Source organism: Pristiophorus japonicus, chromosome 8, assembly GCF_044704955.1.
Source record: "Pristiophorus japonicus isolate sPriJap1 chromosome 8, sPriJap1.hap1, whole genome shotgun sequence".
Lineage (NCBI taxonomy): Eukaryota > Metazoa > Chordata > Chondrichthyes > Pristiophoridae > Pristiophorus > Pristiophorus japonicus.
The window spans coordinates 6,803,839-6,818,153 of record NC_091984.1 but is presented as its reverse complement, the minus strand read 5'-3'; the positions used below and the strand labels follow the sequence as shown (position 1 = coordinate 6,818,153).

The 14,315-nt window shown below is 52.4% G+C and overlaps 1 protein-coding gene across 1 annotated transcript in view; it reads right to left on the bottom strand.

Moving 5' to 3' along the window:
• Positions 1-2,034: 2,034 nt before the first annotated feature.
• Positions 2,035-14,315, bottom strand: part of LOC139268006 (netrin-G1-like) — a 43,560-nt gene continuing 31,279 nt past the window's right edge. The window contains exons 4-8 of the mRNA XM_070885971.1: positions 13,263-13,439; positions 12,306-12,325; positions 8,985-9,152; positions 5,646-5,780; positions 2,035-2,423 (exon numbers count right to left, since the gene is read on the bottom strand). Coding sequence (XP_070742072.1) covers positions 2,194-2,423; positions 5,646-5,780; positions 8,985-9,152; positions 12,306-12,325; positions 13,263-13,439 — 730 coding nt within the window. The 3' untranslated portion in view covers positions 2,035-2,193. The remainder of the gene's footprint in view (positions 2,424-5,645; positions 5,781-8,984; positions 9,153-12,305; positions 12,326-13,262; positions 13,440-14,315) is intronic.

Genomic DNA, 14,315 nt, shown 5'->3' with positions numbered 1-14,315 from the left:
GAGTTCCACAGTGACAGATATATCCACCAACACAAACCGCGATTCATACACCAACTGCATCGCAACTTGTGGGATTGCAAGAAAATAATTTCCATCTTCATACAAAAGAATCAATAAACGCACTGAAGCTCCGATCGCTGCTCAGGATTATTTCCACATGGGAATGATGCGGCTCCCATGGAAAGACCAGGATAGGAGCGGGTTTTCAGAAGGAGGAGCTCGGGGGAAGCGATTACACAAAAACCCAGCGAACAGGATCACTGCAATGCTCACTGAAGCCCAGGCTGCAGGCCGCTCGAAGCCCCCCTCACATTCCCTCATATCACGATACACCGAGAGTGAGGCTGGTCCCCACTCAATAACCCTCGCAGGAAGGGAGAGGGAGTGAGGGAGGGAGCGACGGTGAGATGGAGGGAGAGGGAGGGAGGAAGAGTACGTGGGAGAGGGAGAGAGGGAGGGAGAGATGGAGGGAGGGAGAGATGGAGGGAGGGAGAGAAGGAGGGAGTGAATGAGAGAGAGAGGGAGTAAGTAAGGGAGAGAGAGAGGGAGTAAGTAAGGGAGGGAGGGAGGGAAGGGGAGGGAGGGAGGGAAGGGGAGAAGGAAGGAAGAGGAGAGGGAGGGAGTGAGTTACAAAGGGAGGGAGGGAGAGAGATAGAGAGAGACAGAGGGAGGGAGAGGCTAGGAATTGGAGGGAGTGAGGGAGGGAGGGATGGAGTGAGGGAGAGGGATGGAGGGACAGAATGAGTGAGTGAGAGGGAGGGATGTAGAGGAAGGGAGGGTGAAGGATTGAGTGAGACACGGAGAGAAGGAGGGAGGGGAATGAGGATGAAGGAGGGAGAGAGGGAGGGAGAGCGAGAATGAATGAGGGAGGGAGTGAGTAAGGGAGGGAGAGAGGGAAGGAAGGGGAGAGGGAAGGAGGGAGTGAGTTACAAAGGGAGGGAGGGAGGGAGAGGTAGGAGTTGGAGGGAGTGAGTGAGTGTGAGTGAGCAAGGGATGGAGTGAGGGAGAGGGAAGGAGGGACAGAATGAGTGAGTGAGAGGGAGAGATGGAGGGGGAGGGAGGCTGAAGGATTGAGTAAGACACGGAGAGTGGGAGAGAGGGAGGGAGGGAGATGGAGGAAGAGAGGGAGAGAGAGAGAGAGAGAGAGAGGGAGGGAGGGAAAATGAACGAGAGAGGGAAAGAGGAAGGGAAGGGTTGAGTGGGATGGAGTGAGGGAAAGAAGGAGGGAGAGATGTAGAGAGGGGAGAGGGAGAGAGAGAGAGAGGGGTAGAGGGATGGTGGGTCGGGAGAGGAAGAGAGGGTATGAGGGAGGGTAAGAGGGAGGGAAGGAGTAAGGTAAGGTGGCAGTGAGTGAGAGAGAGGGACAGAGAGTTACAGGGAGGAAGTAAGAGAGGGAAGGAGGGAGCGAGAGGAGAGAGGGTGTGAGGAAGTGTGTGAGGGAGGGAGGGAGAGAGGAACACATAGAGTGAGGGAGAGAGGGACAGTGAGAGGGACAGAGAGAGAGAGGGTGAGAGGGATGGAGAGGGGGGAGAGTGAGTGAGGGAGTGAGGAAGGGAGGGAGGGAGAGAGTGGATGGAATGAGAGTGATGGAGTGCAACATGTGAGTGAGGGAGGGAGTGAGGGAACACGGCACTGTCGAAGGTGCCGCCTTTCGGATGAGACGTTAAACTGAGACCCCCTCTCAGGTGGATGTAAGAGATTCCATTTCACTATTCGAAGTAGAGCAGGGGAGTTCTCCCCGGTGTCCTGGCCAATATTTATCCATCAACCAACATTACTAGAACAGATTATCTGGCCATTATCACATTGCTGTTTGTTGAAAAAGTCCTCCATTGTCTGTGAGGCGCTTTGGGCCGTCCTGAGGTGGTGACAGGCGCTGTAGAAATGCAAGTCCTTTCTTTCTGTCTTTGTCCCAAAGCTGGACATGGGCCGAGTGGCTGGCGATTACAGAATGAATATTAGCAGCTGCCTCGGCCCCGCGGGGAGTGCGAGAGTCCAGTCCCCACTGACTGCCCATTCCTTCCGGGCTCTCAGATCCAGTCGGGCTGGGTGGGTGGGCTCCGGCCTCGGTTCCAGTTTGCCTTTCCCGGGGGGGCGGGGGAGGAGAGCGTGTTTTACCGGCGATGCAGTAAACGCTGGATTCTCCTGCAATCTTCGCAGCTTCCCGTGAGCGGCCATGGCGCTGGAAGCCGGTCAGAGCGGCGGGCGGCTGTTAGCGGCGGTTAGCAGCACAGTCAGCGACAGCAGCACCTGGTGTAAGGTGGGGTCCCGCGGGGATTGGGAGACACACCCTCCCACTCCCTCCCCACACTGGCCTTTCTCACACAGGAGCCCAGTGTAGGGAGCGGGGCACACACACCTCCCATTGTCCTCACACACTCCTCCGTTCTCACACCGCGTCAGCAAGTTATCGCACACGCCCGCTGCAAGAGGCCAGAGAAAAGAAAGGTCAGCTCATTAAAAATCTCCCCCGGTTACAGATTGTTCCAACCATCGCCGCTCCCAGGCTCGCACTGTCACAGCAACATTTTATTAGAGAAACATCCAGAAACCGAGAATATAACAAAGAATAGTCAGCCCGGGTTCCAAAATAGAAAATGAAGAGGTGAGGAAAGAAGTGAAGAAACAATTAGGAAAGAGGATGTAGAGAATTCAATGATCACGGAATATCAAAAGCAACAGTAAAGTATTCGACAGACACATAAATAACAAAAGGGGAATGAGGATCGGGAGAGGGCCACTGAGGGATACACACGATAAACTCACAGGTCATGTCAGTGAAATGGTAGAAATATTCAATACTTACTTTGCCGCAGCATTTACCAGGGATGGTGGACATGACATTAGAAGAAGAGATCAAAAAGTTATAAAGAGATTTAAGATAGAAAGGGTGAGATAATTGATAAACTGATCAAACTTAGAGATGATAAAACCCCTGGTCCAGATGGATTGTATCTGCACATATTGAAAGAAGTTGGGGAAAAGATTGCAGAAGCATTGTTACATATATATAAAGATACATTAGAAAAGGGAATAGTGCCAGAGGACTGGTGGACAGTTAATGTGATTCCGATATTTCAAAAAGGAGATAGAACACGTCCAGGGAACTATAGACCAATTAGCTTAACGTCGGTGGTCGGAAAGATAATGGAATCTTTACTCAAAGATGTAATAGAAAAACATCTAGACACTCCATGACAAAAAGATTAGTGGGAAAGCGGGTTGTGTAGAGGACACAGAGAGGCTGCAAGGAGATTTAGATAGGTTAAGCGAATGGGCTAAGGTTTGGCAGATGGAATACAATGTCGGAAAGTCGAAAATGGGCACTAAAATCACAATTTTCCAGTGCCCCCTATAAAAGGGGAGGGGGACACTAAAAGCACCGGCAATTAAAACAAATTAAACTTTAAAACGTAAAATCAAATTAAAATTTGGTTGCCGGGCGTGATGATGCACTCCAGTCCTTCCGGTGCCCACCTCTCGCGGAAGGCCGCGAGCGTACCGGTGGACACCGCGTGCTCCATCTCCAAGGACACCCTGGACCGGATGTAAGAGCGGAAGAGAGGCAGGCAGTCAGGTTGAACGACCCCCTCGACCGCCCGCTGCCTGGACCGGCTGATGGCACCCTTGGCCGTGCCCAGGAGCAGTCCTACGAGGAGGCCCTCGGACCTACCCGCTCCCCTCCGCACAGGGTGCCCAAAGATCAGGAGAGTGGGACTGAAGTGCAGCCAGAATTTCAGGAGCAGCCCCTTCAAATAATAAAACAGGGGCTGCAACCTTGTGCATTCCATAAAAACATGGAACACGGACTCTTCCAGACCGCAGAAATTGCAGGCGGCCTGGGAGTCCGTGAACCGGCTTAAAAATTTGTTGCACGGCACTGCTCCGTGCACCACCCTCCAGGCCAAGTCCCCGATGAATAGTGGGAGGACCCCTGCGTAGAGTGCCCTCCATCGGGGACCCCTGCCTCCTCCGGACGGCAAGATGGTACGCCATGGCGTGTCCGGACGGCCGGCGAGGATGGCAAAGTTGAGAGTGTGCAGGAGCAGCCCGAACAGGAAACCCCTCCGCGCGGAACTGAAAGGCATGGAGGGGATTTCCCCGAGGCGGCTCAAGTTGTGAGGCGCCGGCCCCCGATGGAGGTTCCGGGGTTTGGCGCTGATGAGGAATTCCGTCCGGACGGGGGTCAGTTCGGACGGGATCTCCCCACGTGCTTGAGCCTCCTCGATGCACCTAACGGAGTCAGGGCCCAGAGCTGTTTTTAGCGACTCGATGGCATCGGCCGCGTGGCAGACGTTGGCAGAATTTAGGCACCGCGCCAGCGTGTCTGGCGCCATCCAGCCCGCTCCTCCGCCATCGAGCAGGTCCCTGACCCTCCTTGTGCATGAATCCCCAAAAAAGTTAGTTTTCAGGTGCAGCAGGTAATCAGGAAGGCGAATGGAATGTTGGCCTTCATTGCGAAAGGGATGGAGTACAAAAGCAGGGCGGTCCTGCTGTAACTGTACAGGGTATTGGTGAGGCCGCACCTGGAGTACTGCGTGCAGTTTTGGTCACCTTACTTAAGGAAGGATATACTGGCTTTGGAGGGGGTACAGAGACGATTCACTAGGCTGATTCCGGAGATGAGGGGGTTACCTTATGATGATAGATTGAGTAGACTGGGTCTTTACTCGTTGGAGTTCAGAAGGATGAGGGGTGATCTTATAGAAACATTTAAAATAATGAAAGGGATAGACAAGATAGAGGCAGAGAGATTGTTTCCACTGGTCGGAGAGACTAGAACTAGGGGGCAGAGCCTTATTTAAAGGAATTTATCTCCCAGAGGGTTGTGAATCTGTGGAATTCTCTGCCCAAGGAAGCAGTTGAGGCTAGCTCATTGAATGTATTCAAGTCACAGATAGATAGATTTTTAACCAATAAGGGAATTAAGGGTTATGGGTAGCGGGCGGGTAAGTGGAGCTGAGTCCACGGCCAGATCAGCCATGATCTTGTTGAATGGTGGAGCAGGCTCGAGGGGGCTAGATGGCCTACTCCTGTTCCTAATTCTTATGTTCTTATGTTCTTATGTTCACTGAAAATATAATAAAGAGTAGTCAGCACGGATTCCAAAAGGGAAGGTCATGCTTGAACAAACTTATTCAATTCTATGAAGAAGTACCAGAAAGGATCGATAAAGGTAATGTAGTAAATATAATATATTCGGAATTTTGTTTACGCAGCGAGTTGTTGTGATCTGAAATGCGTTGCCTGAAAGGACGGTGGGAGCAGATTCAATAGTAACTTTCAAAAGGGAATTGGATAAATACCCAAAAGGAAAAAATTATCAGAGCTATGGGGAAAGAGCGGGGAGTGGGACTAATCGGATAGATCTTTCACAGAGCCAGCACAGACACGATGGGTCGAATGGCCTCCTCCTGTGCTGTGTGATTCTATGAAACACCCCTCACTGTACTCCAGACCTCCCTTTGTGAGGAGCAGTGCCACTAATTGTGTGGCAGGTGATGGGAGAGTCCAGGAGGGTTCACTCACTAAAAGCCTCTGTGTTTCCCCCCACGGTATCTCTGCTATCGGATACTCTGCTGACCCTGACACACAGAAGCCGGGGCCGAGTGAGGGGAGGGGCTGGTGCTGGAATGGTTACTTACCTCGACAGCCTCTGTGCCAGTAATATCCGGGCAGGCACTTGTCACACTTGGGCCCTGTCGCCCCCTCCTTACACTCACAATATCCCGTGTCATTACAGCGATGGTGGAGCGAGCCATCAGGGTGACACTCACAGTCTGCAGAAACAAGACAAGACACACACTGCACATGGCTGTTCCCAATAAAACACAGCGACACAACCTCAGCGACAGGAATGAGTGCGAGCCGGGACAAGGGTGGCTCAGACTTTGGGGGTGGAACAAGTCTCCAACACTTTACAAACAGCTTCAATCCTCCACACACTGACTGCACATGGCCCGTGTTCCACTCCCTGGGGCAACTGCACAGAATTAATGCAGGTTAACAAGGCCAGAAAAAGCAAAGCCAGCACTGCTTCATCACTACAAGGTAGAATTCACAAGCACAGAAGTGATGTTAAACTTGTATCAAATCTTGGAGCACTGTGCACAGTTCTGGTCTCCATATTATAAGAAAGATATAGAGTCACTGGAGAAGGTACAAAGAAAGATTTACAAGGATGATACCAGAACTGAGAGGTTATACCTGTCAGGAAAGGCTGAACAGGCTGGGGCTCTTTTCTCTGGGAAAGTGATATTGAGGGGTGACCGAATACAGGTCTTTAAGATCATGAAAGGTTTTGATAGGGTAGACATAGAGGAGATGTTTCCACTTGTGTGGGAGAGACCAGAACTAGGGGCCTTAAATATAAGATCGTCATTAATAAATCCAATCGGGAATTCAGGAGAAACTTCTTTACCCAGAGAGCGGTGAGAATGTGGAACTCGCTAACACAGGGAGTGGTTGAGGCGAATAGCAGAGATACATTCAAGGGAAGCTGGATAAACACATGAGGGAGAAAGGAATAGAAGGATATAGTGATCGGGTGAGATGAAGAGGGGTGGGCGGAGGCTCGAATGGAGCATAAACACCACATGGACCTGTTGGGTCGAATGGCCCGTTTCTGTGCTGTACATTCTGTGTAATTGTGTGTGTGCAGAATGGGAGGAGATGAGGAAATGGAGAGAGAGGATTGTTGGTGGATACTGGGGAGGGGGAGGGGCAACATTGAGCAGAGGCGAGCGACGCTGCTACGATGCAGGATGATCGTTTACCGAGAGTACAAACAACATACACATTCCTGAAAAACACTAGAGCTGGGGAGGCAATGATTAAATCGTCAAAACACAGTACTTTCGATTTACCTCAACAAAGCAAGGGCCAGGACTCATCGCTAGTGAAATTCTGGACCTGGCCTCATCACTAGGGGAAGCCTGGACTAGGCCTCATCGCTAAGGAAAGATTGGGTCGGATTCTAATTACCGGGAAAAGGTTGGGTCGGGGTCTAGTCACTGGTGTAACGTTGGGTCAGGGCCCAGTCACTGGGGTAACGTTGGGTCGGGGCCTAGTCACTGGGGTAACGTTGGGTCGGGGCCCAGTCACTGGGGTAACGTTGGGTCGGGGTCTAGTCACTGGGGAAAGGCTGGGTCAGGGCCCAGTCACTGGTGAAAGGTTGGGTTGGGATCTAGTCACTGGGAAAAGGTTGAGTCGGGGCCCAGTCACTGGGGAAAGGTTGGGTCGGGGCCCAGTCACTGGGGAAAGGTTGGGTCGGGGTCTAGTCACTGGGGAAAGGTTGGGTCGGGACCCAGTCACTGGGGAAAGGTTGGGTCAGGGCCCAGTCACTGGGGTAACGTTGGGTCGGGGCCTAGTCACTGGGGTAACGTTGGGTCGGGGCCCAGTCACTGGTGAAAGGTTGGGTTGGGATCTAGTCACTGGGAAAAGGTTGGGTCAGGGCCCAGTCACTGGGGTAACGTTGGGTCGGGGCCCAGTCACTGGGGTAACGTTGGGTCGGGGCCCAGTCACTGGGGAAAGGCTGGGTCGGGGCCCAGTCACTGGTGAAAGGTTGGGTTGGGATCTAGTCACTGGGAAAAGGTTGAGTCGGGGCCCAGTCACTGGGGAAAGGTTGGGTCGGGGCCCAGTCACTGGGGAAAGGTTGGGTCGGGGCCCAGTCACTGGGGAAAGGTTGGGTCGGGGTCCAATCACTGGGGAAAGGTTGGGTCATGGCCCAGTCACTGGGGAAAGGTTGGGTCGGGGTCTAGTCACTGGGGAAAGGTTGGGTCGGGGCCCAGTCACTGGGGAAAGGTTGGGTCGGGACCCAGTCACTGGGGAAAGGTTGGGTCGGGGCCCAGTCACTGGGGAAAGGTTGGGTCGGGGCCCAGTCACTGGCGAAAGGTTGGGTCATGGCCCAGTCACTGGGGAAAGGTTGGGTCATGGCCCAGTCACTGGGGTAACGTTGGGTCGGGGCCTAGTCACTGGGGTAACGTTGGGTCGGGGCCTAGTCACTGGGGTAACGTTGGGTCGGGGTCTAGTCACTGGGGAAAGGTTGGGTCAGGGCCCAGTCACTGGGGAAAGGTTGGGTCAGGGCCCAGTCACTGGGGAAAGGTTGGGTCAGGGTCTAGTCACTGGGGAAAGGTTGGGTCAGGGCCCAATCACTGGGGAAAGGTTGGATCGGGGCCCAGTCACTGGGGAAAGGTTGGGTCAGGGTCTAGTCACTGGGGAAAGGTTGGGTCATGGCCCAGTCACTGGGGAAAGGTTGGGTCGGGGTCTAGTCACTGGGGGAAGGTTGGGTCGGGGTCTAGTCACTGGGGGAAGGTTGGGTCGGGGTCTAGTCACTGGGGGAAGGTTGGGTCGGGGTCTAGTCACTGGGGGAAGGTTGGGTCGGGGCCCAGTCACTGGGGGAAGGTTGGGTCGGGGTCTAGTCACTGGGGAAAGGTTGGGTCGGGGCCCAGTCACTGGGGGAAGGTTGGGTCGGGGCACAGTCACTGGGGAAAGGTTGGGTCGGGGCCTAGTCACTGGGGAAAGGTTGGGTCGGGGCCCAGTCACTGGGGAAAGGTTGGGTCGGGGCCTAGTCACTGGGGAAAGGTTGGGTCGGGGCCTAGTCACTGGGGAAAGGTTGGGTCGGGGCCCAGTCACTGGGGAAAGGTTGGGTCGGGGCCCAGTCACTGGGGAAAGGTTGGGTCGGGGCCCAGTCACCGGGGAAAGGTTGGGTCGGGGTCTGGTCACTGGGGAAAGATTGGGTCGGGGTCTAGTCACTGGGGAAAGGTTGGGTCGGGGCTCAGTCACTGGGGAAAGGTTGAGTCGGGGCCTAGTCACTGGGGAAAGGTTGAGTCGGGGCCTAGTCACTGGGGAAAGGGGAGCTGATTTCCGACTCCCTTTTGCTCAGCCCTATTGAAGGTATTTTCTTTGTTTGTTTATCTTGTATTGGACTGAAAGCAGAAGGGTGAAGGAAGGAGGCGAGAGCAGAGATTGTACCAGGAACTGACCTAGACAAACGTTGTGGTGGTCCAGCTGTGCTGAAGGGTTTCGGTGGTAGCCCAACCGGCATAACTGGCAGTGCCGGCCTCGAGTGTTGTGCTTACAGCTCACGCAAATAGCGGTGGTGAGCAGCTCGAGGTAACTGCACCGGTTCGAGTGGCCGAAGCATTCGCAGGCTGGCAAGGGAAAGACAGAGAGTGTAGTCGGGATACAGACGGGAAGCAGAGTGCGAGAGGGTCACATGCTGCAACAATGAGAGGCTGGGAGGAAATGGCTGGAATGGGAGAGACAGAACACTGAGGAGCTTAGCAGTGAGGGGAGAACAGCAGACTCCGGGCTAGTTACGGTTTGCATTCAATCAGGCAAATGGCAATGGATGGCCCCAAGCCCAGGTTTGTAGAATCCTGTGCCAGGGTTTATACTGTACTGCCAAGTTCGGGGCCTTTCAATTGTGGCTCAGTGCACAGCAGTCTCGCCTCGGAGTCAGAAGGTCGTGGGTTTAAATCCAACTCCACAGACTCGAGCCCATAATCCAGACCGGCACTCAAAGTGCAGTACTGAGGGAGTGCTGCACTGTCAGAGGGGTGGTACTGAGGGAGTGCTGCACTCTTGGAGGGGCAGTACTGAGGGATTGCTGCACAGTTGGAGGGGCAGTACTGAGGGAGCGCTGCACTGTCAGAGCGGCAGTGCTGAGGAACCATTATATAAATGCAATCCTTGCTTTCTCTTCCTGATCTGAGCCAGTCGCTTAGTTCGCAAGCTCCTACCTTGCTCTGGGTTCACAACCTCTCGTGATGAGATTCGTGGCTGTGTGAGATCGAGCTTTGGGTCAGCTGCATGTGTCGGGGGAAGTCAGCAATTCTGATTCCAGCTGGAGAACAACGCACGGGCTGAACAGAACATCTGCAATGTGCACACACACATTGAGAGGGGACTGTCCGGGACTGCAAGATGGTCCGAGAGACAAGCAAGCAGACATTTCCATCTCCGCCTCACCACCATTCAGACAGAGACTGACACCGAGACACGGGAGGTGATAGTGGGAGAGGTGACCAAAAGCTCGTCAATTAGATAGATTTTAAGGAGCGTCTTAAAGGAAGGGAGAGAGGTAGTGAGGATTATGGAGGGAATTCCAGAGTTTAGGGTCTCGGCAGCTGAAGGCACGGCCACCAGTGCTGCAGCGATGGGAGTGAGGGATGTTCAAGGGCCAGAATCAGAGGAACGCACAGATCTTGGAGGGTGTAGGGCAGGAGGAGATTACAAAGTTAGGGAGGATTGTAGGGCTTGAGGAGATACAGGGATAGGGAGGGGTGTAGGGTAGGAGGAGGTTACAGAGATAGGGAGAGGTGTAGGGTGGGAGGGGGTTACAGAGATAGGGAGGGGTTCAGGTTGGGAGGGTGTTACAGAGATAGGGAGGGGTTCAGGGTGGGAGGGAGTTACAGATATATGGAGGGTTGAGACCACAGAGGGATTTGAACGTGAGGATGAGAATTATAAATTGGAGACATTGCTGGACCAGGAGCCAATTTTGGCTCAATTAATCGCTTCTCCGGGTCACTTAATGCCATGGCCGTCACTCAAAGTGGATCGGTCGCTAATTAGCGGGAATCTGGACCGTGGTGCGAGGGTTTAATGGGGTGAGAACGGTGACAGGTTATTGTGGGATTTGGGTTCATTCGAATAGGTTGAGGGTGTGAAAGGCAAACTGTGTAATGCAGGATGTGACTGAACCATTCTGTTATTATTCAGCATGACTGAATCCAGCAACAACAAGCTCACTAATTCAGTGCAACATGGAAATTCATCGCCAGGCATTAGAACTTGTTTAGCGTCAGTTCAGCTTGTGTCGGTGATAAAGGTTTTGAGTGTCTGTTTGTTCCTGTAGGTTCTGGCTGTACCTGCGCAGGAAAGGGGCAGGATTGGGGTCAAAGTGTAATGTTTCATAGAAGCCCAGGTTACCCCAGACCCCCAATCACAGTCACTTTGGGGAGTTATGGTCACTCCCGGTCAGTATGGGGAGTTATGGTCACTCCCGGTCAGTATGGGGAGTTATGGTCACTCCCGATCAGTGTGGGGAGTTATGGTCACTCCCGGTCAGTATGGGGAGTTATGGTCACTCCCGATCAGTGTGGGGAGTTATGGTCATTCCTGGTCAGTATGGGGAGTTATGGTCAACCCCAGTCAGTATGGGGAGTTATGGTCACTCCTGGTCAGTATGGGGAGTTATGGTCACTCCCGATCAGTGTGGGGAGTTATGGTCACTCCTGGTCAGTATGGGGAGTTATGGTCAACCCCAGTCAGTATGGGGAGTTATGGTCACTCCTGGTCAGTATGGGGAGTTATGGTCACTCTGGGTGTTGGTTTGGGAGTTCAAGGTGGCGGATGGTTTGGAATGACACGGACAGCATGCAAAGGATTAAATAAACGGGAACAAGTTGATGCAAAATTCAGGAACAAAGGGGAACAGATTGATGCCGAGACACTCACCCAGTTCCCATTCCTGTATCTGGGATAACGGGATTATAACAGGTCCCCATTGATCTCAGCCTCAGCAACCAATTGGCTTTCTACAAATCTTTCCTCCGCTTCGCATTGAACGTTCTCACTGAGACAGAGTTAAGAAGCACTTTCCTCACAGCTAAGGTGTGCGTCGTATATATTACATCTTCCCTGCTTCGTATCTGCTGTCCCGCTCGAGGAGATTATACTTTAAACCATAGATACATGGACACACAGCCTCCTGATCCCAGCCCTGCTCACACTCAGCCCCTGTTCACACCTACACCTGCCCCTCTGTCAGTGGGCGATGAAGGAGGTTTGAGGGGAGCGGTTTGTTCCTGATACAGAAATGGGCTCTGGGTCAGCAGGTCACAGGTCAGAGAGCGTAAGTCCTACTTACGGCCACTCGCGATGGTGTCAGGGAGGCCTGGAGAGGGAAACGGAAACAATGAGAGTTAGAAAGACGTCTGATTAGCAATCTTTATCGATAAACACACGAATACAACCCGTTACATGGAGTGTTGATGAGATCGACGTCACTCAAACTCACGAACAAAGAACACATCGGGGATTGTGTGCTGCATCCTCTGAGAGCTCACACCAGCCCTATGTGAGACCAGGTAGAGTTGCTAAAGTGCTCCCATAAGGTGAGCGTGCGGTTAGAGCGTGGGTACACTCCCACTATGTGCGATTAGTGTGTAAGTACACAGGGTTAATATGTAAGGGCGTCCGTCATCACAGAGACCCTCTCCCACTGCCCAGTCATGTTACTATCTGGATATTGATCTCGGGAAATTCCACACAGAGCAATGGCCACAGATATCCCTCACAACCTTCACTTCCTGATCTGCTTCAGATATTGATTACACAGAGGCTTATTCTCCTCTCACCCTCCCCAGCTCTTCCCCAGATGTTCATCCAGCCATTAACATTCCATTCTCACATCAGTCTACACCTCAGTGCTGGCTCTGTATCTGTGGGTGTGTCCGGAGTGAGCTTCCATCAAATTGAACCCCTGCGGCTATTCTAACCTCACCCTCTACATAATGCCAGTGATTCCCCCTTGCTCACTGACCCCGACATTACATTGATAAAGGGCTTCAAAATCAGGAAGGGTTTCGATAGAGTAAATAATGAGAATCTGTTTCCAGTGGCAGGAGGATAGGGAACCAGAGGTCCAAGATTGAAGGTGATTGGCAGAAGGACCAGAGGGGAGGTGAGGAGAGTTTATTTACGCAGCGAGTTGTTGTGATCTGGAATGTGCTGCCTGAAAGGGCGGTGGGAGCAGATTCAATAGTAACTTTCAAAAGGCTGTGGGGAAAGAACAGGAAGTGGGACTAATTGGATAATTCTTTGTTCTTTCTTTCCTTCTCTATATCTGTTCCATTCTCTCATTCTTAATTTCTTTCTTTCCTCTCTTTCACTCTTTCTCACTTTCTTTACTTCTCTTTTTGTCTCCCACTTTATTTGTTATTTCCTTTGTTGTCTCTCTTTATCTCTCACTCTTTTACCCTCTCTTCTCTCGCCCCTCCCCCCACATCTCTCCCTCCCTCTCTCACTCCCTCTCCTTCACTCCCACTCAGTGTGGAGCTGTGGGCACACACTTTATTTCTGTCCCTGGCTCTGTCCAATCTCCCGCTGTGAGCCTCTGTTCCCACATTAACACAGTCACAGACACCCATGGGGCTGTATTTTGGAGTCGATGTGTTGCCGGGAGTTGGGCTGAGAATGAAATGTGAAGGGAATCTAGCGCCGGCACTGGGCCGGGCCGGAGCAGCTCTGGTTACTCACAGACATTGGCCGTCCCTTTGGGGATTGGGAGGTACGAGCCCGCTCTCCACACTCGGCCTTGAAAGCCTTTCTTGCATCTCCCGCAGTCCGGCCCCGTCGTGTTGTGCTCACACTCGCAACTCAGCTTCCCCTTCTCCCAGATACAGTTGTTGGCGTGAAGATTGCACTTACACCTGGCAAAAAACAAGGGCAAGCTGGTTTCAAATAAGCTGAGCAGCTGGGTTAGACTGGGGACTGCCCGCTCCGGGAGTCGCTCTCCCTTTCCCAGCTTCGCTCTGCAAACACCAACATTTTTCTCCCAATTATTGCATTTCAAACAAGGCGGCAGGACAGTTTCTGGGTGTGTTTCCGCTGATTGACGATCAGATTCTGGGCAGCAACAAGAACAAGTTAGGAGAGAGTTTCTGATCAGCTCTAGCGTTCCAGGCCCCTCAAAGAAAGGGTTTGTATTTATGTAGCGCCTCTCAAAACCCTCAGCATCTCCCAGCAAAATAGATCATTGGCTGTAAAGCACTTTGGGACATCCTGAGGGCGTGAAAGGTGTTATAGAAATGTAAGTACATTCTTAACAACAAAAATACCTGCAACTAAAACAACAACCTGCATTTATATAGCACCTTTAAAGTAGTAAAATATCCCAAGGTGCTGCACAGGAACATAAATCAGACAAAAAGTGACACCCAGACACATAAGGAGTTATTAGGACAGGTGACCAAAAGCTTGGTCAACAAGGTAGGTTTTAAGGAGTGTCTTAAAGGAGGAGAGAGAGGCGGAGAGGTTTAGGGAGGGAATTCTGGAGTTTGGGGCTCAGGCAGCTGAAGGCACGGCCGCTAATGGTGGGGTGATGGAAATCAGGGACGTGCAAGAGGCCAGAATTGGATGAGCGTGGAAATCTCGGAGGGGTGTAGGGCAGGAGGAGATTACAGAGATAGGGAGGGGCAGGCCATGGAGAGATTTGAAGACGCTGGGCGAGGAGCAGCCGGGATTCCAGGTGTAAATGTCCCGTCATTGATGATTGAGGAATCATTCAATATTAACTCTCTTACACT